At 35.5% G+C, this 24,137-nt stretch overlaps 2 protein-coding genes across 3 annotated transcripts in view; one reads left to right on the top strand and one right to left on the bottom strand.

Moving 5' to 3' along the window:
- On the bottom strand, positions 1–13,088 carry LOC148303273 (uncharacterized). 2 transcript variants are annotated; one of them, XM_088270195.1, is made up of 5 exons: positions 12,815–13,088; positions 9,694–9,854; positions 4,961–8,394; positions 3,090–3,209; positions 1–1,132 (listed from the first exon to the last, which is right to left on the bottom strand). In XM_088270195.1, the coding sequence occupies exons 1-5, from the start codon at positions 12,908–12,910 to the stop codon at positions 852–854; spliced, it is 4,092 nt and encodes a 1,363-aa protein (XP_088126321.1). In that variant the 5' UTR covers positions 12,911–13,088; the 3' UTR covers positions 1–851. The 2 variants fall into 2 exon arrangements, with proteins under 2 accessions (XP_088126321.1, XP_088126322.1); XM_088270196.1 differs by lacking the exon at positions 3,090–3,209.
- A 5,184-nt stretch (positions 13,089–18,272) lies between these two features.
- Positions 18,273–24,137, top strand: part of LOC148303272 (facilitated trehalose transporter Tret1-like) — a 69,490-nt gene continuing 63,625 nt past the window's right edge. Inside the window, exon 1 of the mRNA XM_088270206.1 lies at positions 18,273–18,746. The gene's annotated coding sequence lies outside the window, so the exon portion shown is untranslated. The remainder of the gene's footprint in view (positions 18,747–24,137) is intronic.

Genomic DNA, 24,137 nt, shown 5'->3' with positions numbered 1-24,137 from the left:
AAAAAACACATAAAAACCAATTTTGTAACGATTGTTTCGCCTAGTTATGGCATTTTATGGCACATTCGTTTGAATATGCCATAACTTATAACATATGAAGCGCCCTTGAGTTAGTATTTTACGAAAATGGCGCTATATAAGTTATCCAAATTTATTATTATTATTATTATTAACTAAGCGAAACAACTGTGACAAAATTGATTTTTATGTGTTTTTTTTAACAATAAAATACAATTTAGTAGACTCAAAAAACCAGTGCTTGATTTAACACTTAATACATAAAAACCCATATCGCTCACTCCTTTCAAGAATGTCATAAATCAAAAATCGTCAATTTTCAGTTGTGCATGTTTTCGGAATGCCCAGAAAATGTTCTATATCCCAGCAAAAGAGGCATATTTTTAACTTAATATTTACCCGCTACAGGGCAGAATTGTTTTTGCATTTTGAAGAAAAGGTAGTGTTAAATTATTTTTTTAAATATACTAAATATTTTTCAAATGGATATAAAACCTTCAGATTTTACGTAAAAAGATCTGTTGCACAGTAAAAAAATTCAATAAGTGGCTTGATATTTATTTTTAATACATTGTACTATTCTTTACCTTCTCCTAAAAAATCAAGTTTTTTTTATTTATGTCGTTCTTGAACGGAGTGAGTGATATTAGCACTGACATACTAGGAATTTCATCGTAGCTGCACAAATATTGCAAGTAAACACAGTACGAGATAACTCCTAGTCGGCATCCTAGCAAAGAACACAATCTACGAGTCATCTTGTAGTTGGCAGTCAACATGTTGAAAATACAAAACTATTAAAATTTTGTAAGTTTTAATTTTATCTTACGAAGCTACTGCGCTTGTTCCATCGACAGCATATTTGGCTCAAATATTTTTTCATTTATGCAATTCTTCATAGACACATTGTCTTTGAAGTTGCGCGTACGCTTGCTCATCTGGTGGTTGGCCTGGTTGAGAGCCGTGGAGACCACCTTGTCGGAATTCTCCTTGAAGTTCTTCGACGCCTTGACCGTGAGATGGACACTCTGATTGATGTGATTCTCGACCGACTTGTCGCTCTCAGGGCTTCCGGGAATGTTGAATGAGACATTCAGCTTATTCCGGGTGATTCCTGCAAAAAGGCGCATTGATTGAGAGGAATGAAATTGAATTTTTATAAAAAAAAAAAATTATAATTTATAATTGAAGCACTAACTTTGTGATTTTCCATTTTATAATTAAAATGTAACTTTGTTTTAAAACCACTATAAATATTTTATCATAACTTAATTATAATGTCTACCGGTTTCCAAGCTAACCGCTTTATTATCAAGACTGATGAATACTTATTATTAATTAATTAATACGTATTAATCAGTCTTGATAAAGAAGCGGTTAGCTTCGAAACCGGTAGACATTATAATTTAGTTACAATAAAATATTTATAGCGATTTTAACTGATTAATATGTATTAATACATATTAATTAGTCTTGATAAAGAAGCGGTTAGCTTCGAAACCGGTAGACATTATAATTAAGTTACAATAAAATATTTACGATTTTAATTAATTAATATGTATTAATACATATTAATTAGTCTCGATAAAGAAGCTGTTAGCTTCGAAACCGGTAGACATTACAATTAAGTAATAATAAAATATTTATAGTGATTTTAATTAATTAATATGTATTAATACGTATTAATCAATCTTGAAAAAGAAGTGGTTAGCTTCGAAACGGTAATAATTAAGTTATAATAAAATATTTATAGTGATTTTATAACAGTCACAATTTATTTATACGAAAGCAATTTTTCAACTATTAAAAAATTATACATATTTGAATCTTAACAAATTATTGTGGCGCGGTTTTTCATCAACCCCGACCCTAATTAGTGTGGCTAATTAGGGTCGTATACTAACAGCAAGTAACCTAATCACAAGTAACCGCAAACCCAATTCCCATCTGTACAATGATTCTTGGCGTCTCTCACGCTCTACCAAAAGTAAGCAAATAGAACGCTTATAAGCGTCTCTCACTCTTCAACAACAGTATGTAAAATAGGCTTTTAAGCGTTTCCTGCAAACAATATGTTAATTGTGCTTATATGATTCCGGTTTAAAGGGATGTCCTTAATCAAAATGTTGTGAAACACCACTTTTTGGTTATTCACCAACAGTATGTAAAAAAAACCTTTTTAACCTAAAAAAAAGTGTTTCCCGCAAACAATGTTTAATTTTGAGTTATTATACCGACTCATCTGTTCTGCGGGCGCTAATATATTGGCGAGAATTGCTAAAAACGAGCGTGAAGTGGTTGAAAATTCAACAAGGTACCAGATATTTGTTTTAATTTATTTTTTATATTTATAAACAAATCATTGCAAATAAAAACATTACTTCATTAATTGATTCGGCAGTCACATTGTGATAAAATCTATCCATTTTTAATTTATGTTTTACTTAGTAAATACCACATTTAAAAAATCTATTGTGACACGTGTTTCGATGCATTCCGCATCATTTTCAAACACCGTATCGCTTACTCCTTTCAAGAATGTCATATATCAAAAATTGTCAATTTCCAGTTGTGCATGTTTTCGTAATGCCCAGAAAATGTACTATATCCCAGCAAAAGAGGTATATTTTTAACTTAATACTTACCCGCTACACGGCAGAAAGTGTTGTTTTTGAATTTTGAAGAAAAGGTATTGTTTAATTATTTTTTTAAATATTCTAAATATTTTTCAATTGGAGAAAAAACATTCAGGTTTTACCTAAGATCTAAAAAGTTCAGTAAGTGGCTTGATATTTATTTTTAATACATTGTATTATATTTTTAAACATTAAAAACATTCTCCTGAAAAATCGAGTTTTTTTATTTATGACGTTCTTGAAAGGAGTGAGCGATATGTGAAGCTAATACCAAATTTTAGAGTTGGGTCTTTTGGGACATTGACCTACCCCCTCTTTAACCTAAAAATAAATAAAAACATGCAAAATGGAGGCGTTTTGCTGTCCAGCGTCATCGTGATGAAATACAAAGTCCACTATCCATACCGTCTGCCAATGATCAAGAACAATCCGCACCTGTCTTTCTAATTCTGGAGAGTCCCACCCGCCTGGCTCGGCCCTTACAGACCGACCTCGGGTCGCCTAGCCCAGTTCCCGCGGGAAGGCCGTTAGCAGGGACTAAACACTCACCGGGTTCTGTGCAAAGCATTAAGGAAGCGTTAGTAGGGGATAGAGCATGCAACAGTTTAGGGGACCAAAACCAAATGTGTTCATACAGTTTTTTTTACCATAAACTCAATCTAGATATAGTACCCATATATTATATATAAAGTAAGATTAAGATATACAGGGTGAATTATTATGACTTTTTTTAACACATTGACTGCCACGGCAATTTTTAGAATTCTGGTCTAAAATTCCAATTTCAATCATTAAAAACTCTAATTATGGTACATTATTATATTTTCTGTTAATTTATAAATAAATTTTCAATGATAAAGCCAGCATTCATTTTTTGTTCTCTTCCCACGAGCCCATCTACCCTTATTAGCACTGATATATGTATTACGAATTTTATCATAGCTGCATGAATATGGCACGTAAACACATTTCATTCATTCAAACCCTTATCCGCACACCAATGGTGCATAGGGCACTGCATCACATAAACATAGTGTTATCTTGATCTTTCAACACATGAAGGAAAGGTGATCAGCCCTCCGCTTCAGGTGCCAATTGCAATTTTAGCATATATGTACAAGAAATAAATATCAGCACTAAAATAGTTAAATTTATTACTTTCAATGAATAACCTGCAAAGCCTCTATCTTTAGAGGATTGTGAAGATAGTATGGATAGTGAATGTAGATGTGATGGTATAATTAATCCTGAAATTATCCGGAGCACTGGTCTGTATGCTCCGGATAGTTACCAATATAATGTGTTTTGTGTTTTGCAAGTAAACACAGTACGAGATAACTCCTAGTCAGAGTCCTAGCAAAGAATGCAATCTACTAGTTATCTTGTAGTGCGTAGGCAATGTTTTAATGAAAGTCTATTGAAAAAAGGTCATAATGAATCACCCGTTATATAAGTTGCATATATTCTTCATCAGAATAAATTTCACATGTGAAATTTATCTTCAAAATAAGTAAAAGTTAGTGAAAAACCATCATTAAGGCATGCGTGATTTATTTTAACAAAATATTTCCCATACAATGAAATGTCAGTAGTGTAATATAGATTTGAAATGGCCATTAATCTACGATAAAAGTCCATTTTCACAAATCGGATTTTTAGTCAGTCGGCTAGTACATCTTAAAAAAGGGCCACAAGACATACACCAAGAAGAAGGAGAAAAAGAAGGATTTTTTTAGTAAAGCTTTTACAATCGACCTGCGGGTTAAAATTTAAAAATCATTTGTGATGATGATAAGGCTTACAAGGCTGCAGTTATATCAGGATGCCTCAGAAACTCGGTGTGGAGGAACAAACACATGAGAATAGAAAGTAAAATGAAAATATCCAAAACATTTGTTCGACCAATAGCCACTTATGGGATTGAGGCAAGAGCAGATACTTCCAGAACAAAATCTTGACTTCGAATCTCCGAGATGAAGACTCTACAATCCATAACCGGAAACACATTGCGAGACCGAGTAAGAAATACCAGCATGTGTAAGACGGACGATATCGTGAGGTGGGGACGACAACGAAGGCGATACTGGAAGGAACATATAAACAGAATATCAGAAGACAGACTTCCACGTATCGCCCTCCAAGGCAACCCTGAAGGACGCGGCCCCTTAGGCAGACCTCCGAAAAGATGGAAAGACAGCTGGGAGTCGACATCCCAAGAGCGACATGCGGAGGCACAGATCCCTAGGGTCTACAAAAAAAAAAAAAGAAGCATTTATAAAATAATATGTTTTTAAAATTGTACATACCATCTGTGGATGAAACACCCTCGATATAGCGTCTTTTTGGAATAGTCGCTTCGATCTGTCCCTTGACTTGATTGTTGTTGTTGGTCGGCTCATCCAGCTGGAAAGATATTTTGCGTTTTCTGTTGGCAGCCGTTTTGCCGTTAGTCGTGTCGACTTTAGCTTCGCAAATGCTGTTGTAAGTTTCGTTTTTTACGAGTTTCAGATCGACGTTCGAGGCGTCAAAGTTGACCCCGCCGCCCAGGATGATCTCCATTATCTCCTGTTTGGTGGCGCGGCTCAACATGTCGTCGATGCTGGAGTAATACTCCTTGCTGTAATCATTGGACATGTCCATCGTGCTGATGCTGTGGTCTTGGAAGTCACCGACAACGCTTGACAAATCACTCCCGAATACGGGCACATCTTTTTCATGGACTGCGTCCGATTTGATTTCTACCAAATAATCGGGTTTCACATCACTTCTGACGATTTTTCTTCCCGGTAATTTCCTCTTTTTCAACGGCAGTCGCTTCGATTTCAGGATCTCACTTTGCGTCGTGTATTTCGCACTCATCGAATCTACGTAGCCCTGGGAGCTTGACGGCAGAACGATCTCCGAGTTCTCCGTGATTTCCAGTTTGCGGGGACTAGCTTTGGTTTTTTGCTGGACGACGCCGTTCCTGACAATGTTGACAGTCTGTATCGTGTGATTTTTACGACCGAGTCTGACAAACGCCCGCTCTAGGTCCTTGTCGCACGCGATGAAATGCAGGACCGAACCGGGCCTTTCTTCCACTCCGTTTATAGTGGCCAAAAACTTTTTCAGAACTTTTTTGACTTTTTCTAGGTCGATCAGCGATTGCTTTTTCAAGTCCTCTTCGAAGTACGAAAGATCTCGTTGGTGAGAGGAACTGTTCCTGGTTTTTTTGGACTTTGGAGATTTTTTCAGGGTGTCGGTGTCCAGCTTAGAGCAAGAGATGCGCAATTCCGGTCCGGATAATCCGGAATACACTTTGCTTTCATTTTTAGGAACGTTATTCTGTTTTTCGACGAGTTCTCGGGCGTCCTGTTTCCGTTTCAACTCCATCTTATCCATGTTCTTGCGGACCTTCATCAGCTTTCGGGCTTCGAAGATGTTGGATGCGAATTTGGGTTTCCTCATCTTCTGGTCTCGGTCTTGAGGAGGCTCTTCGGGTTTGGGTTCCTCCAGCTTGACGGGGTTGAGTTGACTGTCGATGTGTATGGGCTTCTTGACGACAGCGTCTGGCGAGCGGTGCAGGTTCATGAGGGGCACGGGGGGCTTCTTCACCACGGGTTGGAACATGTTGAATTCCGACTTGATGTAGCCACCAAGAGATATGTTCAGCTTGTCTTTGGCGGCGCTGTCACTCTGTCCCGAGGAGTAGTTGCCGTTGGAGCAATTGTCTTTGGAACTTCCGGATTTCTCTTTCGCGGAGGATTGGTTGGCCGTTTGGTTGGATGATTCGGCAGAGTTGGAGGTGGAGCTCTTGGAACCGTTGTTTCCGTCGTTGGAATCTCTGTCGGTGGAGCGCCGAGTTCTGCCTCCCCGGCCGGAAGCGCCGTAATGATCGTCTTTTTCCGATTTCTCCTTACTTTTCTTATCGTCTTTCTTGTCACTAGAGGATTTCCTCGATTTCTCCGAACCGGAATGTTTGGAGGCGCTCTTGTCCTTCTGGTGACCGTGGGACGAGGACTTGCTTCTGTCGGCGGAGCCGGAGTGATCACCCTTGTCTGCGCGCTTGGAAGAGGACTTGTCTCTGCCGGGCTCCTTGCTCTCCGAGCGCTTGGAAGAGTCCTTATCCCTGTCGCTCCTGTGCGAGTCGCGGCGGGAGGAATGGCCGTCCGACTTGGAGGCGGAGTGGCGAGAGTGGTGGGCATCGTCACGGCGCTTGGAGCTGCTGTGGTGCCTGGAAGACGAGCTCTTGCGCCTGTCGCCGGAGTCCTTCCTGGACTCTCCGTTACTGGACTCCCCGTACTTGTCTTTTTCGGACTCCTTGCCCTCCTTGGAATGAGAAGACTCCTTCCTGTCGCAGGAAGAGCCGCTATACTTTCTGTCATGATGTTTGGAATGCGAGGAGCTCTTGGAGTGACGCTTGTCGTCTCTCCCGTGTCCCTTGGAATGGTGGCTGCCGCTCGGGCGTCGTTCGCCCTTCGATCCGCCTTTGTGACTGTCGCCGTGGCTGTCTCTGCGTTTACTTTTGATGTCGTCATTCGGAGACTTGATATTGGCGGACGTATCCTCCGAGCCGGATATGCTCAACCGATTGATGTTAACGATATCTTGTCTCGAATATTGAACCGTTTCTTGCAAGTTGATTTTCAAACCGTCGCTGCCAGAGTCGTCTCCGTCCGCACTGTGTTCAGTCATAGTGGAAATCTTGTTGGTGAATGTGTAAGTTTCCTTAGCTCGGTATGTTTCGTGTTTTAAATTTGCGAAGACGCTGCTGGATTTAGATTCGTCAGAGTCCATGGAAACGTCGAAGCCGGCGGTCGGTTTATTGTCTTCGGAAGAAGCCTTGGATTCGACGCTGGCTCTGTGACGGTCAATGAGCTCCGCAGTTTCGCTGCTGCCGGAACTTTTGACGACTCGGGAAGCCTTGTCTTCGGACAGACCTTTTCCGAAGCTCTCGTCGGCGCTGTTATCGGCATCGTCACACTCCATCGCCTCGTCCTTGCTCTGAGAATGCTCGAAACACTGTCTCGCATCCGAAGAGTTATCGTCATTGCTGAAATTAAACTTGGCGGAAGAGTTGGTATCTTTTTTGGCGGCTGAAGTGATGTTGGCCTCGTCTCCGCTAAAAGTGCTGTCGTAAATCAGGGACTTCTTGCCCGCTTTGGAAACCTTGATGGAGATATCGGAGTCTGTGGATGCCTGAGACAACTGCGGCTCTAGCAGGTGAGACTTCTTAGTTTTCAACAGCACCTTGGAGTCGTTTGAATCCTGAGAGTTTACATCGCTGACTCCCGACATTCGCGAGAGGTTCGGACTGCCACTACTTTTGATCAGATCATCATCCAGTGGTTCGAAAGCCGGTGATTCAAAATCATCATCCTTCGAATCCTCAGAATCTTCCGTATCGACATTGGGAAAAGCCCTTTCGACTTTGACCTCCGTTTCTTCCTTTTTCTCGACCATTTCGATGTCGGGAGGCAGCTGGATATCCCGGAACAGGCTCTCTGCGGGCTTCTCGTGTGACTTGACAGAATCGGGGCTGACGGCTTCTAAGTCGCCGGGAAGCAGGTCATCGGTCGAGACTTTCAGCTCTAGTTTAGAGTCAGTGTCTCCGTTAGCGACGGAGTCAGACCTATCCGGCTTCTGCACCCCGAAGCATTTGTAAACCACCTCTTCGACTTGGGGATGGAAAACTGGCCCTATTTTAGGGTTGACAGCCTGGTCCACTATCCTCTCCACACCCTGATCCAGGAAATTTGAACTGGAAAGAAGGAAAGACCATGTAAAGTATCTGAAAACGCCGCCTATACAATGCCTATACGCCTGTCCAAACTTAAAACACAGTAAGGGACATTTTTTTTGTAGTACGTTTTTTTTGCATTTTTGGACTAAGTAGATTCTACTTAGTCCAAAAATGCAAAAAAACATACTAAAAACATATAAGAAAAATTCTTCAGCAATTAAAATTGCAAATAAGCATACATCTTCTAACCCTTATCCGCATGCAATGGTGCATAGGGCACTGCATTATACAAACACAGTGTTATTTTCATCATTAACACACGAAGGAAAGGTGATCAGCCCTCCGCTTCAGGTACGAGTCCAGGCTAATATTGAATAAATATAAGAGTGAAAAAATCACTTATATTTATTTGAACCCCCCTGGGAATCGAACCCGGGACCTCCAGAACGGTAGCCGAGCGTGCTGACCATTACACTATGGAGGCGGTTTCCGTCTCTACAAATAAATAACTTTATATTATAATACTTTTATGTAACACGTAAAAGTATTACGGTGGAATACAAAAAAAATAAGCCTGTAATTATTACAGTGAAACTTTTATCTATCATTTTTAAAGGGACCTATAAAAATAAACTATGGATGCGGGAAAACAATGAATGCGGGATTAAGAAGTCAATACCCAATCTGTACAGCCATTTGTAGGCTGAAATTCTAAGAAGAATACAGGTTTCAGATGCAAATGTATTTATTTAAAAAAAATACAAACCTGAAAAGAATTTTTAAAAATACTCAAGTTTATTGATCTAAATTTGTTTTTTAACTGTTTTATTTTCGTAAGTCAATAGTATATTTTCGGCTTTGCAAATAGTATTTTTTTTCAGCATCGGTTATTGAATGTGCGTTGTAGAAAGTTTTCTTTCAAAAAGTGTGCATGCTTCTGGCAATGCAGGTACAGGCAGCGGCTCCTTTTCATCAATATCGACCTCTCCTGCTATCGGTTACACAAGCTTTTGATAGTTTCTATCCCATACGTTGCCGTTGAATGTAAGAAAATTGAACATTATGTAAAAAAAAACAGACAAAATTTATCAAATATGCAGCCTAATTCGAACGATGAATGCGGGAAATGGTGATAGAGAAACGATCGATGCGATCTATTTTAGTATGAAATTAATTCGGGATAGAGGAAATAAACGACACATCCGGGAAAACGGTTATTCGAGGAACGATAGATAGAGGTTTCACTGTATATTATTTATTGATTTTCTCATTTTTAAAGTCAAGTTGTAGTAAATACATGTTAAAAAATGGACTCACTCCAAGATGTGCTTCCTGAGTTTCTCCCTGAGCTGGTTCTTGTTGAGCTCGGGCTTCCACTTCTGGTTGCTGAGGAATCCGGCCACGGAGCCCTCCACCCGCTGCCGCAGGTTCTGGTAGGCCGGCTTCGTGTCTACATCCGCAATGCACTCCTTGCGGAACTGGAAAATACCACACTTGAACCTTTGCGCTCAAAAGTTCTTTGCCATGTCGCTCACTCTTTTCAAGAACGTCATAAATCAAAAATTGACAATTTACAGTTGTGCATGTTTTCGGAATGCCCAGAAAATGTACTATATCCCAGCAAAAGAAGCATATTTTTAACTTAATATTTACCCGCTACAGGGCAGAAAGTGTTGTTTTTGAATTTTGAAGAAAAGGTATTGTTTAATTATTTTTTAAAATCATACTAAATATTTTTCAAATGGAGAAAAAACCTTCAGGTTTTACCTAAAAAGATCTGTTGCACAGTAAAAAGTTCAATAAGTGGCTTGATATTTATTTTAAATACTTTGTGTTATATTTTTAAACTTTCAAAACATTCTCCTGAAAAATCAACTTTTTTTTATTTATGACGTTCTTGAAAGGAGTGAGCGACTTGATCCTTTGCGCTCAAAAGTTCTTTGGCATGTGCATTAATTCGCCTTTCCAGGAGTATGGTCGAATATGTACGACCAATACAAAACATGATTTATGACGTGATTTATATTGAAACATGTTTAAAACATGATGTCAAAATTGCCATGTTGCGATAAATCATGTTTACTGGAGTAATGATTAAGGAAACACTTATTTTTATACCACTTGAGTTTTATTAACCTTTTAACCGCATTAACTTTGTTCCTGAGAGACGCCCGTGTGCAGCGGTATTTCGCCATTTTTTAAATGATTACTTTTATCATGTATTTAGTTAAGAAATGATTTATTTTCCTAAACAAAAACGTTCAATGGGATTCATTGTGCCTTCTTGGTACTCTATAATACACTTGTGTCACATAATTCTTGAAATATATCGTTATATAAACAAATAAGATCGTAACATAAATAAATCAAAGCACGCATCGTGTGTCACTCTTACCCACTGGCGATGCGTAGCATCGAGAGTGAGACAGATATAGGGCATGATCATGGCGCAGACTACCGACTTACCGACCGCAAGAAAAATCAGGGATCTGTTCTTTTATTTATCCTTGTGATGTTACAAATTATTAGTCAGATATTTCAACAGATGTCATAAGCCCGAGGATTGACGTATTATTTTATCCAAAGTTCCACACCATGAAAAAATCCCTCCAAGTTGAACTGAGATTCGAAACTTGGAGCAAAGTAAAAACACATACAGTTATGTCAGCCGCGTTCGGGGAATGTTTTGTGAAAACACATACGGTTATGCGAGCCGCGTGGATCAGGTTAAAGACATATTAAAGTGGTCAGGTTAGGAGTCGTAACAATCGGCGGGTATGTATGAGGAGATGCATGAACGTGGAAGAGGCGAAGAATGTTTGCAAAGACAGAGTGGTGTGGCGTTCTATTCTCTCTGCCTACCCCTGCGGAGAAGCGGCGTGATGGTTAGTTAGTTTTATTTTTATTTTTATAAGAATTCAGAATTGAAACAGAGAACAATAAAAAAGAGAATATTTGTGGTTTCGGATAATGATAGAGGATCGACTCACGGCGCCCCTCTTTACTTTCTACGGCGCACCAGGGCGCCGCGGCGCACACTTTGGGAACCCCTGCGCTATACAAATTATCCAAATTATTATTATTATTATTATTTATTTGAATGTGCTGTCTGTATTCTTAAAACAGCTTTATATTTTTTGTAACTTGAATTTTACTTATAAAAGCCCTCCGGTCGTTTATGTGAATAAAATAAAATAAAATAAATAAAGTTATAAGGTAAGCTAGACACTACTTACGAGGGTAGGCAGTAGGGGTAGGTAGTAAGGTAAATTAGACACTACTTACTAGGGTAGACAGTAGGGGTAGGTAGTAAGGTAAGCCTGGTCTTACTTAGTAAGGTAACGCAGGTATTGGTTGCGTTTTTATATGTCACGCGGGTAAGTTAGGATAGGAAACTACTTTTCTAACTACATGGAACGCACGCCCCTGCATCCCAATAAATCCATCAAATTCTGACTTATTACTATTCAACACATTATAGGTTTTTTCATATTATTCTTCTAACCGTTATCCGCACCCAATGATGCATAGGGCACTGCATGATGTTGACGCAGTATTATCTTCATTTACCAGTCCAAGGTAATATTAACACACTTTGGACAAATGTTTTTTATGCCTGCGGACTTTTAATAATTATGTACATTTAAGTAAGATCTTAACAAAGAGACTGGTACATAATATTCTTATAAAAACATTGAACAATTCCTTCTTTGCAAACGTTGAAATGAGGCCGGCGCAGAAGGTAAAAATACCCTTCCCGTCCTTAAGCATCAATCGACCTAACGGGTAGAAATACCTTTGCCGTCCTAAGTGTGTTAATTTAGACATCAGGGGTAATTGAAGGGGCATTGTAGACACAATACGATGTAAGATTACAAATTGTGCACAGTACAATTCAAATGCGAGAGTTCAGAAAGATAAACTAAAAAAAAATTAATTGCATTATCAAAACTTGACATTTCAATGATGAGAATTTTAATTTAAAAGAAAAGCGATTTTTTTTTAATAAATGTTTTATCTGTATTAACATTATCTAGCTTCAAAACGATTACACTTCAATGTATTCTACACAAACACCAAGGCATCAGAAAGTAAAAGAGGTGAGCGTGTGGATTTACACACTGATGTCACTTCCTGACTAACAATGTAAACCATTGTACATTATAAAAATAAATAAAAATAATCATTCTATAAAAGGATAATAAACTCGCCTGCAGATAACAGAAATGCCATAGTTATGTTTTATATTGCAAAGTAAGCTATAAATATATAACGCGAGACAACCTCAGAAATGTGACGAGTACGTACAAATATATAAGTATACAATCACACGCCTTCATGGCGGCTTCGGATTCAAAGAGCCGGGATACACAAAAACATTACGCAATGAAGACATTCAATTGTAAATATACATGTTTCATTATTGAAATCCACCAACCTGATCGAATTTTCCCTGAGATTTGAGTTCGCAAACGATATGATCGATTAAGCGAGGATCTCCAGGCAGAAGGGAGAACGACTGGGCTATATCCATAGCAGGCAAGGAACACCGATAATCAATCGCGCCTTCGTATACGCAATCGAATGCGGCGATCACAGATACAAATATCGGTAAATCAACACATGTTGAACACGGAAGAACGCGAAATCTTCAGTATTATGGCAAAATTCAACAACTTTGACAATGCCTCGCCAATGTTTATAACATTTTTGTTCGTAACGTTGGTAGATGTCAGTAGTGATTTCATGAAACCAAAATAATCCGTTGTGCACTTTATTGGCGTGTTCAATTTTCAATCAAGTACTTTTGACAACTGGCAACACTACATACGACAACGCAACATGCACACAATCAGATAACAGATAAATTGTGATTTTTATTCATAAAAGAATTGATAATTAAATATGTAATAATTGCTCTAAAATTAGGACAGAATATTGCTGTCAGCTTTATTTAAACAAATCCATACTTTATAATATATTAATTGAAGTTATAATATTGATAACTTGTTTTATGGTTTCAATCAATATTTAAATTTTTATTTTTATACGTTACGACATTAAAAAAATACTTTGACCTGTAATATGTAGTTACGTTAGAAATTGTATTTAAAAAAAAAATGATTTAATATGTTTTATTGTTTTAATATTGGTTTTTAATTTATCTACATTTTATGTTATGTAAATATGTTGTTAATATTTAATATTTCAAACCACGAAATATTTTTTTAAATACAACTAGATTATTGTTATTAATAAATAACAAAACATAATAATAATTTTAAAAATCTTAAAAAAAAAACATATCAATAATTTTCTACTCGCACCAAATTCGATTTTTTCGAATAATATGGTACGTGATTTTCATAATTAAAATGCTTTTGTGGGTTCAGCTTTATGTAACATGTTACAATAAAACGTATAACAAGGCGCAAGAAGAAAAATAATTGAATTTGCTCTCTTAACGTTTTTTAAGCACACAAAGGATTTTTATAAATATGAAATCGTATTATCCATTAATAATTTTAACACATGGAAAAGTATAATAGTATGTAATTGTGCTTTTTTTGAAGTGCTGATTGAATGTAATGAATGAGTGTGCCTATAATTAAATTTGAAAACAAGCCAAATGATTTGGAAGCAACAATGCATGCAGTAAAACATTTGTCGGCGTTAAGAGTTTATAAATAGACCTAAATTTGCTTAGGTAATGGTGACAAGACCTTTGCATATATTTTTATTATTATACCATAATGTAGTGATTTGGCATTAACTTTGTGGAATATCATTATACTTTAAATATAAAAATAAAGCACTTGTGTAATGTGATTTGCAATGTATTGATTTGGCATTCACTTTGTGGAATAACGTAATAATTTAAATATAAATATGAAACACTTGTAAAATGTGATTTCTAATATATTGCTTTGGCATTAACTTTGTGGACTTACAATTTTTTTTTTAAATTAAGCATTTGTAAAAGTCCGCTTTTGAGAATGTAAACACTAGTTTCGAGAACTAATCTACTCTTACTGTGTGTATATTATTGTACATATATTAATTTAGTGATAAATTACAGTAACTGTAAACATAACGAGCAAATCCATTCAGTAGGGCCACGATACGTGGTTCTACATAAGCCACAGCTATATTTAGAGTCACTTGGAGGTTAGGTAATTTAAAAAAAATAACCTCCCATCAGTCTTATGACGTCGGCAACGTGGAAACTATGGTGAAATAAAATAAAAAACGAAAAATTAGATTGTTTTTTATTTTTAATAAACTTTACATAGCTGTACCAGGCTACGCGATGCTGTGACTCATGAAAATATGAAAGCATTTTCAATGCTTTTGACAGCACTTATGACAACATCTGTTAAAACCACTATCTCTGCCATGAGCAATGTTAAATAGTTACTATTACGTTCAATGACGGCGTGTTTTTCAACAAAATATATTTTTTACACAGTCATCTGATACATTTCTCTAAGTGTAATATATATATATATATATATATATATATATATATATATATATATATATATATATATATATATATATATATATATATTAAAACACGCGCGTATTTGAGTACAACTTTGTGTAAAAATTTCAAAGCAATCAGCGAAAAAATTATGGAGATGGACGAGTTTGAACAAAATAACATTTACATTTTTATTTATAAAGATAGTACACAAATCCATTGACAACTAAATGATTTTGGGTAACGTTAATTGCTTTTACAAAAATTATCGAAAAATATTTCATCTTACAATGTTTGTTTGTAAAAAAAATTAATCATTGGGTGATGTTTATTTTTCGATTACGCCCGTTTTATGCAATTCTTCATACATTATGTAAGGCAGATTGCTATATTTAGTTTTCATGTGCTATGGGTAATGCTAGAACACGAAGTAAACCCAGGTTTATCCAGGCCGGGTAATGTTAGGTTAGGTTAGGATAGGCTAAGTTTTTTAAATTTACCATGCAATATCTATACCCGACGGATTCTCCAGTTCTTTGGACACGTTGTGCGTGGCAACGAGGATAGCCTCGAACGACTAGTTGTGATCGGTAGCCTGGAGGGAAAGAGAGGGAGAGGTAGATCCCCATACGATGGACCGATCAAATTAAGGCAGCAGCAGGGACCTCAGTGGTTGGAGCGCTACGTGCAGCGCAGTCAAGGAATAACTGGAGAAGAGTCATTGCTTCTGCAAGCGTCATAACCCTCAGCAATGAGGAATAAGACGAAGAAGAATACAATATGGTTACCTTTTAAAGATTTTTTTATTATAAAACGTATAAATTCAAATATTATGTTTAAATGTTCCTTTGCCCTGACTATACTTATTTTGTCTACGTTTTTCTAACATTCTCCAATCAGCATCGGGTAGATTTAAGTGTACACGGGTAAACTGCGAATTCTATTTTATTTTTGTCAGTTTTCGAAGTTTATCCAACAGAATTGGGTAATGTTAAGTTGATCCGGATACACCTAGGTTTACTTCGTATTCTAGCATTACCCGTAACATATATACTCATACATGTACGAATATATCCGCTGCAGTTTTAAATTCGTAAAATTCACATGTACAACATTTCACTCAATACATTTATGTAACGCATTGTTTTCGGCGTGCACATATTTGTGCGTTTTAGTAACTTTATGTTGCGGTGGTGTGCACATATTTTTGGGTTTCAAAAACCTCATTTTTGTGCATTTCTGTTATCTTCAACTTCATATACAAAAAACGTAATGGTAGGGACTGACCGGAGTCATTTATTTGGTATCTGAAGCGCAAGACTGATGTCTTAATGACGTAATTAACGATCAAAATAAACACTGAGATGGGGAGATGCAGTGCTGAATACAGCATTGTGTGTGGATAGAGGAATGTTTAATCTAATTTCTTATTTATATTGTTTGTGTGACGTTTTATAGTATGTTAACGAAATAACTAACTACTACGTTGCTTCCCCGCAGGGGTAGGCAGAGAGGATAAATCACTACGCCACTCTGTCTTCCCAAACATGGATCTCCTGGATCTCCTCATAAATACTTCTGACCATTATCCACTCCGAATGGTGCATAGGGCACTGCATCAAATTGATGCGATGTTAATTTGATCGTTTATCATATTAAGGCAAAATGATCAGTCCTGCGCTTCAGGTACCAGTCCAGGGTAGTATGAAAAATATGAGAGTGAAAAAACACTTTTATTTATTTTGAGCCTCCTGGGAATTGAACCCGGGACCTCCAGAATGATAGACAAATGTGCTAACCAATACACTATGTAGGCGGACAAATACATATTACGAGTACAGATGGAAAAATTCTTTTCCATCTATTTGAGATGTAAAAAAATGTTTACACTACCGGAATGCCCGTTTTGTTAATTAAACAAGTCACTGCGTACTTGGAAAGGAGGAAAACAAATTAATTACCATTTCCCCACGAACTCCCACACCATAACGCCCAATGTTGCAACTGTGTGCTAAATTAATTCAAGGTGCCAACAAGAATGATTTATAATAGTGCTACTACGATAAAGGTGCCGGATTTATTCTTAATGCATAAAGTATTGCATAAACCAAATTTACATAAAAGGCAATGCATAGGTTTTTTTTGCTGGTAAAAAATATAAGAAAATTGGGGCTTGTAGAAAATACTATACTTGTCGAAAATATATTACCAGAAACTAAAAAGACAATTTGAAAAAACCCGCTTAATTTAAAAAAAAAGATATTATATTGTAAGAAAAATAAAAGTGATCAAGTTCATAGCGGGAAGGGTTTTTCTTCTTCTACAATACCAGTTTTCGAACGAAATTTTGATTCGAAAATACTTTAAATTACCTGAAGCCAAAAAGACAATTTGAAAAACCCGCCTCATTCATTTAAAGATATAAAGATAAATTAAAATGACCAAATTCAAACGGGAAGGGTTCTTTATTTTTTTTCCAACAAATTCAGTTTTCGAACAAAATTTTCACTCGAAAATACTATAAGTTATCGGAAACCAAAATGACAATGACAATCGGAAACCCGTCTATTTAAAAAAAAATATTGTAACATAAATAAAAATGATCAAATTCAAGTGGGAAGGGTTTGAGCAACTAACCAAACCACTAAGTAACCATCACGCCGCTTCCCGTAGGGGTAGGCAGAGAAAATAGAACGCCACCCCAATCTGTCTTTGCACACAATCTTCGCCTCTTCTACATTCATACATATTCTCATACACACCCGCTAATTATTTCGAATCCTGACTTGACCACGTCCAAGTATTTGAAATACTTGATCATGCCAAATTTTCCTCGGTCTTTCTCTGCTTCCATTACCGACCACATTAGCCTCATAAATTTGTATAACTATCCTTTCTTCACTCATTCGATTCACATGCCCAAACCATCTCAACGCACCTTTCTTAATTTTATCGATAATGCTTATCTTAGCCTTGCTTTCTTTCCTTAAATTACTATTCGAACATCTATCATACAACGTTTTGAGACACACTCGTCTGAGAGAACGCATTTCGATTGCATTCAGTCTACTGTTATCCTCCTTTTACCAACACCATGCATAAAAATTATACTTATTTTTTATGAGATATTGAAGCTTTAAGAAGCTATTTATACTAGTTGCACATTGGTCATGGGTATCGGATGGTTTATCTGTGGTTTGATGTTCAAATCTATGTTGAATTGTTTACTATTTACTTATTTCTCTCAATAAAACCGGTTTTCGAACAAAAATTTGGTTCGAAAATACCATAAAGTACCGAAATCCAAAAAGACACTTCGAAAGACCCGCCAGAAATAGTTTCAGTTTTTACACACAGGGTCGCCAATGGCGCTAACCCAAAAATATTCAAACAACAATCCACATGGGCTATGTTTATTTGCGCGGTTGCGCAGATCTGCCGCGTTTGTATTCAGACGTGTTGTTTATTCTGCACATATGTATATATATTTTACGTAATAATTCGCATTTAAATATAGACAACATGTTGTGCCATTTATAACAGTCGTCGGTGGACGCGAGAAGTTTTGTTTTTGAAAATAAAAAAATACATTTTATAACCATATGCTCGTTTAGCCGGCAGCTCAATATCGAACTAGTGACATTACGATTTGTTGGTTATGGTATTTTGAAGAAACTAGACGAATTTTAATGAAATTACTTGGTTTTTTTACGTTTTTACTGATCGAAATATTTCGCTGGACTGTTTTAGAGTGTGCTGTTGTGAGGTTTATGTCATAATTTTAGAAATATACCGTTTTGTTTACGTAGCTACTCGTCGTGAACGCATACAATTGTTGGTAGGCAAGCGCGTAGCATTTTTAGCGGGAGTTACCTCACTAAGAAATGTAAGTAAATTTGTGATACATATAATTGCATTTAATATACATATATATGTATGATAACACATACTAATTGAACCATTCAATCACACACGCATGTAATATGTATTTTTTAAGTCATCGTATTTTAGGTAATTTTACTGTTGCGTTTTAAATCTGTGAAGGTGACATTCAAACTTATTCTAAAAAAATCTTTTCTTGCCTAAAATAATTTAAAAAAAAAATGTTTTCATGTCAGAATATGCTTAAGTAGGTACTTAATTTATATATATATATATATATATATATATATATATATATATATATATATATATATATATAAATATAAATATATATATGTATATATATATATATATATATATATATATATATATATATATATATATATATATATATATATATATATATACATATACATATACATAAACTACTACTACCATCACACCGTTTCCTTGAAGGGGTAGGCAGAGAGGATGGAACGCCACACTCTTCTGTCCTGACATACACTCCTAGCTACCGTTACGTCCACACATCTAGTCATATATGCCCCCCAATTGCGCAGACTTTTGACACCCCCAGATTTTAGGTTCTGATTGATCTGGTCGTTCCAAGTCTTTTTCGGCCGTCCTCGTTCCGTTCTCCCATTCAAATTTGCCAAATATACTTTCTTATACATTCTCTCGTTATCCATTCGTTCCACGTAGCCATAACATATCTTAATATGTTCAATTATCCCTAGCTCAGCTTTCCGTTCCGTTCTAATACCTTCATTTTTAATACTGTCGTACAACGATTTTCCACAAATTGCTCACTCCTTTCAACAAAATCATGTTTCAAAATACTTGATTTTTAAAAATAAAATGAAATGTCGCTCACTCCTTTCAAGAACGTCATAAATCAAAAACTTGATTTTTCAGGAGAACGTTTTTAAAGTTTCATAATATAACACAATGTATTAAAAGTAAATATCTAGCCACTTATTGAACTTTTTACTGTGCAACAGATCTTTTTAGGTAAAACCTGAAGGTTTTTTCTCCATTTGAAAAATATTTGGTGTATTTAAAAAAAAAATTTAACAATACCTTTTCTTAAAAATTCAAAAACAACCCTTTCTGCTCTGTAGCGGGTAAATATTGAGTTAAAAATATTCTGCTTTTGCTGGGATATAGTACATTTTCTGGGCATTCCGAAAACATGCAAAACTGAAAATTAACGATTTTTTATTAATGACGTTCTTGAAAGGAGTGAGCGATATACTAAGGAACTAAGGTAACGCATTTGATCAGCATTCACTCTGCTTTCATCCTTTCTTTCTCAACTCCACGTTTCGCTTCCAAACACCAGTGTTGGTACCAGCTCTCTGTCGTGAACCGCCAGTCTGGCATCCATGGACATATTTTTATTTGCAATCATTCCATGCAAAGCACCATTTATTCTATTCTCTGCATTCAATATAGAAACCACTTAAGGCGCGATAATCGATGGCCCGCAACGTATATTTTAAAACCCTGGCTTGGTATATTTAAGAGTACACCTTGGTATATTTAAGAGTAATGCATAATATTTATATTTTGTATTCTCCGTATTGCCATGAACATCCCTTCTTAGTAATCGATTATTTTCCAGTCCACGTGTTCCCAGAAACCGAATTATTGATTTTTTCCAATATTATATATGTATGTACTTGTGCTAACCTATACACCATTAAAAAAAATCCCTAATGTGACTATGGTATTTCAAGTGTTGATCTATTATTACACCTAGATATTTTATTTCTTTTTTGGGACATAAAACAGAACATAAGTTTTTACAATTTGAATCCCTGCAGTCACCATTGTGAATTGTAATTTTTATATTTGTCGGTATTTTGAGTTTATGTATACAAAAAGGGATATAGAATGTTTTATCTGTATCACAACGAATTTCGCAATCCTTGCGAATTTGACCTCTATAGGAGGTCATATTACCGCTGTTGACAGTTCGACCCAATGTGACCTTTGCGTATCCGCTATATTTAGGGGGCTCGACTCTGACGTCACGGTCGCGTGAACCACACAACCGTCCTCAGCGCGCTCAAGTTCGCCCGAGGACGATCCGGCGACCGAATCCGTACGGCCGGTCACCTTGTTCCGGGCGATGACGCGTGTGTAATTTGCACTTCTCGGAATATTGAAAAGGTGTGTTTTGATAGCGTTGCATGAATTATTTACACACGCCTGTTCCTGGAAAAGTTTGAAGTAAATAATACATACACACATATATTTATTTCTTTTCTTTCAACTCTTTAGCCACTCGTGTAATTTGTGATTCAACTATATATTTACCTGAAATTGCGCTATTTTATACACACACACATATATCGCTCACTCCTTTCAAGAACGCCATAAATCCAAAATCGTAAATTTTCAGTTGTGCATGTTTTCGGAATGCCTTGAAAATGTACTATATTCCAGCAAAAGAGGCATATTTTTAACTTAATAATATTTACCCGCTACAGGGCAGAAAGTGTTGTTTTTGCATTTTGAAGAAAAGGTATTGTTTAATTATTTTTTAAAATATACTAAATATTTTTCAAATGGATATAAAACATTCAGGTTTAACGTTAAAAGATCTGTTGCACAGTAAAAAGTTCAATACAGGAGAAAGTGACCAACTACCAAAACGTAAAATGTTCAGGAGGCCCATTTAAGTCACTTTTGCTTGGCAATAAAATAAACATCAATGCAGCTAGTCATTTTTAACAAGTCAATAAATTACACTTTCAGGGCAATATTAAGCTAGTAAGATATCAAATAGTCAACGATCACGTTTTTGTAAAAAATGCACTTGGTCACTTTCACCTGCATGACTACGTTATATACTTTTGTATGAACTTTTTGAAACGTCTACGTATTCTCAAATTCACTATTTACTACGCCATATCCTGGTCACACTGGCACGTACGCCGATGACGTCATCCGCCCCTCGTGCTGTGACGTCAGCCGCCCTCTAAACGTGACGTCAGCCGCCCCCGTGCTATGACGTCATCCGCCCTCGCGATAGTCATCCACAGAGCCCCTGAAATTCTACCAAGTTATGTGAAATCAATATCCTGTCTCGCTTCGTAGTGAAATTCAACCCGTTGTGAAATAATCTGATGCAATGTTGTGTATAACATTATTTAATTAAAAGATTTTTACATTTCGCTCACTCCTTTCAAGAACATCGTACATTAAAAAAAAACTTGATTTTTCAGGAGAACGTTTTTAAGGTTTAAAAATATAATACAATGTATTAAAAATAAATATCAAGCCACTTTCTGAACTTTTTACCGTGCAACAGATCTTTTTAGGTAAAAGCTGAAGTTTTTTCTCCATTTGAAAAATATTTAGTATTTTTTAAAAAATAATTTAACAATACCTTTTCTTCGAAATGCAAAAACAATACTTTTTGCCCTGTAACGGGGGAAATATTAAGTTAAAAATATGCCGCTTTTGCTGGGATACTGTACATTTTCTGGGCATTCCGAAAACATGCACAACTGAAAATTTACGATTTTTGGTTTATGACATTCTTGAAAGGAGTGAGCGATTTCGACATCTCAATGAAGATTTTTATATTATTTAAATTTAATTCAGTTACAAGAGTTTTTTTCATTTAAATAATTCAATTCATTTTCTAGAAAGGTTATTATTACATTATTTAAGTCCTAAGCATATTCTATACATTTTGACATCTGAATATAGATGAAGAAGAATATTGATTTCTGGGTATTTACAGGGCGTATGACCTGTCTCATAGCCTGGTTAAGTGATCATTTTTCATGTATATATATATATATATATATATATATATATATATGTATATATATATATATATATATATATATATATATATATATATATATATATATATATATATATATATGTATATATATATATATATATATATATATATATATATATATATATATATATATATATATATATAAATATATATATATATATATATATATATATATATATATATGTATATATATATATATATATATATATATATATATATATATATATATATATTTATATATAAATATATATATATATATATATATATATATATATATATATATATATATATATATATATATATATATATATATATATATATATATATATATATATATATCAGTCAATTTATTAACAACATTTTGAGTGTGTCCAAATTCTTGTTGACAAATCTAGAGTATCTGCAATTAGAAGTTATTTTTTACATTATTTGACGGTCGTAAGCCCTGTAAATGCCAAGACCTCCAAATTCTTTTTAATCTATGTTGAAACGTCAAAAATGTGTGTAAGAAAATAAATCCTAATTGGAGATAATCTAGATCTTTGAACAAGCACTTGTGCACACTCAAAATGTTAAAAAATGAATATGTGTTTCTTTATTCTTATAAAAATAAACTTTGTCTGAGATGAAAATAAATTGGCTTTCATAGAGGCCAAAAAGTGTGGTATTTTTCAAATACATCTGTTAAACAATCGGTCTTGTGATCTGAGAATCCACTTGAGAACAATTTGTTTTTACTTAAAAATATCATAGATATTTTTTCGTGGGTGTTGTTCTTAATCTAGCACTCTATCAACATCAGTGCGTTTTAATATTTTTATCGACTATCGGAACAATCAGTTCAACCTTCGTTTAGGTATGGGATGCCGCATAATAGTTCACTCAAAATTAGAAACAAACACATTTCAATGATAAATAAAAAAATACCGAAATACAATACAAAACAGTACTAAAAAAATTACATATTTGTACTTAATAAATAATAATAATAAATCCCTTACCGCACCCCAATGGTGCATAGGGTACTGCTTCATATAAACGCAGTGTTATCTCGATCGATTACACATGAAGGAAAGGTGATCAGCCCTCCACTTCAGGTACCAGTCCAGTGTAATATTGAATAAATATTAGAGTGAAAAAATCAATTATATTTATTAAACCCCCCTGGGAATCGAACCCGGGACCTCCAGAACGGTAGGCGAGCATGCTGACCATTACGCTACGGAGGCGGACAAATTGTACTTAGAAATGAAAATTTTCGACAGCCTCTCCTTAGAAATTAAAAATGTAAAAGACATAAAAGAAAATTAACAAACACTATAAACATATACAGACTATACAATAGAAAAATAAACAATATAACTGCCTTGTACCGCTTACAAATATATGTTCCTTGGTAATATATATTTTTAAAATATATATGTCACTATCAACGTGGTATTAAGCGCCCTTGAAGTAGTATTTTACGAAAATGGCGCTATATAAATTATCCAAATTTGCTATTATTATTATTATCATTTTCAACAAAAAAAATATTCGGAGAGGCTCAGCGAAACGAAAATTAAAATTTTG

Source organism: Brachycentrus maculatus, unplaced genomic scaffold (assembly GCF_059751285.1).
Source record: "Brachycentrus maculatus isolate JH-2025_06_01 unplaced genomic scaffold, ASM5975128v1 h1tg000374l, whole genome shotgun sequence".
NCBI classification, from domain to species: Eukaryota; Metazoa; Arthropoda; class Insecta; order Trichoptera; family Brachycentridae; genus Brachycentrus; species Brachycentrus maculatus.
Note: the sequence above shows the minus strand (reverse complement) of the source record. Positions and strands in the feature narration are given on the sequence as shown.